The sequence below is a fragment of the Oratosquilla oratoria genome, chromosome 9 (genome assembly GCF_046742065.1).
Source record: "Oratosquilla oratoria isolate Oo_2021 chromosome 9, ASM4674206v1, whole genome shotgun sequence".
In the NCBI taxonomy this organism is placed as follows: Eukaryota; Metazoa; Arthropoda; class Malacostraca; order Stomatopoda; family Squillidae; genus Oratosquilla; species Oratosquilla oratoria.
Window position 1 is genome coordinate 57,384,408 of NC_134785.1, and position 5,000 is coordinate 57,389,407.

Here is a 5,000-nt window from a genome sequence, read left to right on the forward strand (position 1 = left end):
AAAGTCTGCTGTGCATCACTCTATACATTTTATGACCTCAATATTCACTTGTGATATCAAACTTCTTATAGAGTTTGTAAATCAGATATGGAATACGGGTTATATAAAAAAAATAAATCAAACAAATAATTCGAAGCCTTAAGAATCTGGTTTATTCTGACAAACTAGCCAAGTTGAACATGCATTCCACGAAAGTCAGGCTTTTGAAAAATGACCTGATAAATGTCTACAAAATATTTCATGGCAATATTGTAATTAAAAAAGGAAAATGGTTGTTGGCTGGGAATGAACTGGGCGAGTAATTACCATTGTGACCAAATATCACACAAAGCTAAGTAAAACAGGAAACGAAATGGTAACTGAGTCCTGGGGCAAAAAATCAACTGAAATGGAATAAAACCCATTGATGAAATAAAACATAATGACAAATAAACATGAAGAGGTATGTTAAATTGAAAAATATGCTAAGTGTCTGATGAGGAACTGAAAGCCAAGTGACCACTGAGAATAGGATGTTAAGTGCATCAAGAAATTACTTGAAAAATAAAAGAAATAGAACGGAAAAAAATAGAGGGTAAGGAAAAAAATAAATAAAACATTGTGGGGAAAAATATAAATAGAAAATACGAGATAATATTAACCCAATATCAAGTCGCCGGTATGGGTGCATTAAACAGCCTTACTCCTAGTCCTTAGATAGATTGGATTGAGGTCAATGCTCCTGTTTATACAGTTGTCCTTGATCTCCCTTCTAAAAATAGTCTTTTCTTTTTATTGTTGTCTCTGTGTATTGTCTTGCCTCCGTCCCAGTCGATGGTGTATTGGTGATCTGAAGTGTTGTTGTAGAAGGCAGATTTCGGGTCTTCTCGTCTCGCTGCTCGCTAGTGGGCTATTATCCTTGTCGCTAGTTTCTACTGCGTTTCTTCTATGTCCTCTGTGTCACAATCAGAGCCGTCTATACGGTAAACTACTCCTGCCTGCTGTGTGTGGTCTTCAATATCTTTCAATTTATTTAGGCTTCTTTATAAGGTGGAGCAAGGTTTGTGGGCAATTTGTATTCCATTGTCTCGTAGAACTCTGGCAGTGTTTGTTTAATTACGCACAGTTCTGCGAGGGCAGCCATTGTCTCGGAAAAGTTTCATTAAGTGTTTCGTTTCTTCCCTCTTTACTTCCACCGTGGAACAGATTTTATCTGATCTGTTCCAAAGTATCCTGATCACACTCTTCTTGTGGCAGTGTCGATGGTAACCACCGTAGTTTAGAAGTCTGTCTGAGTGCTTAGGTTTCCTGTAAACATTAGTCACAAGGGTGACTCCTACACGTTTGACGTTGACGTCTAAGAACAGAAGTTGATCATCCATCACCAGTTCCATTGATAATTGAATTCCGGCTCAATACTAATGATGTTATTGAAAAAAGGTTCTATATTTTTGCCGTCCTGTATCATGAAAACATCACCAACGTACCTAGTCCAGATTTTGAGGGAAGAGGGTGCTGCCCTTATTGGTTGTTTCTTAAGACGTTTCATCACGACTTCAGTCACCACTACATCACGTGACCATCTGGTCCCCACTTTTCCAGCATCCCATCAGACACTTACTATGTTTTTTTTAATTCAACATACCTTCTCATGTTTACTTGTCACTATGTTTTATTTCATCAACGTGTTTGATCTTATTTCAGTTGGGTTTTGCCCAGGTCCCAGGTACCATTTCGCTTACTGTTTTACTTACCTGTGTGTGACATTTGATCACAAGGGTAATGACTGGTCCAGTTCCTTTCCAGCCAACACTGACTTTCCTTTATAATTTTTTTTTCCTCGTCCAGTTAATTGAAATCTCGATATTTGTCCTGTTTATATTGCTCTTCGGTGTAAATCAATTCCACGCGGTTTTCACATGATAGTTACTTAGTTACACGCATGACTATTTACCCCTTCACATGGGACATTTGGTCCGCCACCGTGATGGTCGTGTTTTTCATGTCACCTTTTTGTTTCACTTTTATTGTGTGTTATTGATTTTGTCACATGTTACTTTTTGTTCCATTTTTATCTATCATTGTTTTTGTCTCACTTTTGGTGTATTTTTCTGTATTTCAGTACGTTAAGTCGTACACATTTCGTCATGATTAACTATTTACACTCGAGACACATGGTCCGCCGCCGTGATGGCTGTGTTTTTCATGTTACTTTTTTTGTTTAACTTTTACTGTGTATTACTGCTTTTGTCTCACTCTTGATGTATTTCTCTGTATTTTAGTACATTAAATGGTACACTTTTCGTCATGATTAACGTAGTGAGTACTTCACCAAGGTCCTCTTCCAGTTGGATCGCGGACATCATAATAACGAGTTCGTTGTATGTTACCCATTATATTCCCTGAAGACGATTCCTGGACGTGAATCGAAACGTCGGTATTAATAAATTCTTCAAATGGAGTCTGATGCTTTATTCTCTTTACTAATATGGATCCCAGACTCCAAATCTTCACGTATATATATATATATATATATATATATATATATATATATATATATATATATATATATATATATATATACATATATATATATATGCAAAAAGATCACAAAAACCACGGGATCCAATAAATTGCTGAAAACCACAAAACTGGAAAAGAAACTAGAATTCCTAAGCGCTTTCGTGATATTTCACATAAAAAAGCGCTTGGGAATTCTAGTTTCTTTTTTGGTTGCCTTTGTGGTTATCCGAAATATATATATATATATATAAATATATATATATATATATATATATATATATATATATATATATATGTATGTGTGTGTGTGTGTGTGTGTGTGTGTGTGTGTGTGTGTGTGTGTGTACATACTGTAAATGCATAGACATATTTAACATAGATTTTTTAACAATACTTGCCTCTCTGGCTGCTATCGCCTCCGCAAGCGTCATCTTGGGCGGCTGCAGCCGCTTGTTGCGGACAGCCACCGCCACAGCCGCCATGATGGTGGACGGGAATCACCGGCGCTGTGGTTAGCCCTGTCCTACTTAGGATGTGGGGGCCGTGTATGGGCCCCATGGGGACTGGATGCCCCCTGAGGAAAGCGTCACCTGGCTGAGCCAGGCTGGGGCCCGTCACTTGTTACCTTGTCATCTCTGATGTTGGGTCCCAGGTACACATTGTCACACGATACATGGGGATATGGGTCAGAGGTGGTGGCAGTGTGCGAGAGGGCTGGAACACGGGCAGTTGACGGGTATTAGGGGGGCGGCGAGTCGATCGCGGTCAGGCGACGGCTGGAGAGGTGGAGGTGGATGAGGAGGGGGAGGAGGTGGATAACCTTCTCGGGAAATTGTGCTGTTCGTGTCCGAGGAGCTAGCAAACACATCACACTAATTGTGTGCCATATATGGTAGGGCACGGGCGCCTCACTTATCTTGCACGGTGTCAAGCTGAGAGAGGTATTGTAGTGGTTGCCGTTAGTTATCGTATGGGTTTTGTTGTGATTACTCAAGAAATATGCACGGGAGATTATTTTGGTCTATTTAGTTAGCTTTTCTCTCTCTCTCTCTCTCTCTCTCTCTCTCTCTCTCTCTCTCTCTCTCTCTCTCTCTCTCTCTCTCTCTCTCTCTCTCTCTCTCTCTCTATCGATCTATTTATCTATCTGTTTATCTATCTCTATCTATCAATCTATCTAACTATCTATCTATCTACCATTTCTCTCTCTCTCTCTCTCTCTCTCTCTCTCTCTCTCTCTCTCTCTCTCTCTCTCTCTCTCTCTCTCTCTCTCTCTCTCTCTCTCTCTCTCCCTCTACCATCTCTCTCCATTTTTAGCACTTTCACTGTCTATGGGAGAAAACGCCTACTAATTGGGACGACAATGACAAATGAGTAAAGGGGGTGATTTGCGTATGAGGTGATTTGCGTATGAGGTGATTTGCGTATGAGGTGATGAGATTTCCACGAGCTTTGGCTTATTACTTTCCAAAGAACCAGACGTCTCTGATTTTTTAATAACTTTGAACATAATTTGGGGTAGATGAAGAACCACACAAGGATGATGGACTTTAATTGAGATGCAAGCCTTTCCAGGCTTAAAGAAATTCTTTGAATTTGAAGAAGCAGACTGGAAGGAAGTTATGAATACTATTAGAACTGCGAAGAAATGTGAAACTTTCTTTACGTTTACAACATGGGGTGAGCTACCATTTAGCTAGGATTATTGGAATGAAGGAGAGCAAACAAGAATATTAATATTAAAGATGTGATTTAGATGAAAAAAAAAAGGGAAATAGCGCGGGAATACGGAGGAAGAGAAGAACTAATTGAACAAAGGAAGTTTACAATCGAGCTAGAGGTGACTATACAAAACAATTACAGGGAGAAGGAAAGAAATTTGGGAAGGGGTATCGTAGACAAATGCAAAGAGGAACTAAACCTGTTTTAAAGGTTTGTAAACGGTGATTTAAAGTACAATTAATATAAGCGGTGAGACATTTGACGGGGATTCAACTCAGGTTGAAATAATGAATAAAAATATCCAATCTATTTCTATAAGGAAGAGCAGTTTTGAAGAGGAAGGAGAGTCGAGTATTAACCTGAGTTTAGAAAACATAAATACAGAAACGAGGGAAGTACTCAATCTTTTTGGATCACTTGTTCTGAGAAAACCTACAAAGGTTGATGGAGTATCATACTTAATATTTAAAGAATGTAGAGAACAAATGGAGGATAATATTCATATTATTATCATGTATCAAAAAAAATGGAGGAATAGTGCCATCGAGTTTGAAAAGGGCTAACTTGGAACCAATTTACAGAGATAGAATTAAGGAAAACCCAATAACTTACAGGCCAGTACGAGTGACCAGTGCAATAATCATTTATGTTTAAGGATTACGAAAGGACAGGCCGTCAAATATCTTGAAGAAATGAACAATCTGATTGACAGGCAGGTCAGCTGTGTCGTACCTTTTAAGTCTTAACTCGAGGGTAATTGATGTGACGTAAGAGAGGGC

At 38.9% G+C, this 5,000-nt stretch overlaps 1 protein-coding gene across 8 annotated transcripts in view; it reads right to left on the bottom strand.

Annotated features, from left to right (window-relative positions):
- Positions 1–5,000, bottom strand: part of LOC143028445 (uncharacterized) — a 407,331-nt gene that overhangs the window by 73,580 nt on the left and 328,751 nt on the right. For 2 of the 8 annotated variants that reach the window (XM_076190557.1, XM_076190553.1), the window contains exon 2: positions 2,901–3,434. The exons of 5 other annotated variants lie outside the window; for them this stretch is intronic. In XM_076190557.1, the coding sequence (XP_076046672.1) occupies positions 2,901–2,984 (84 nt within the window). In that variant the 5' untranslated portion in view covers positions 2,985–3,434. Of the gene's footprint in view, positions 1–2,900; positions 3,504–5,000 lie in introns of those variants that run through there. One more of the 8 variants, XM_076190554.1, reaches the window with a different exon arrangement.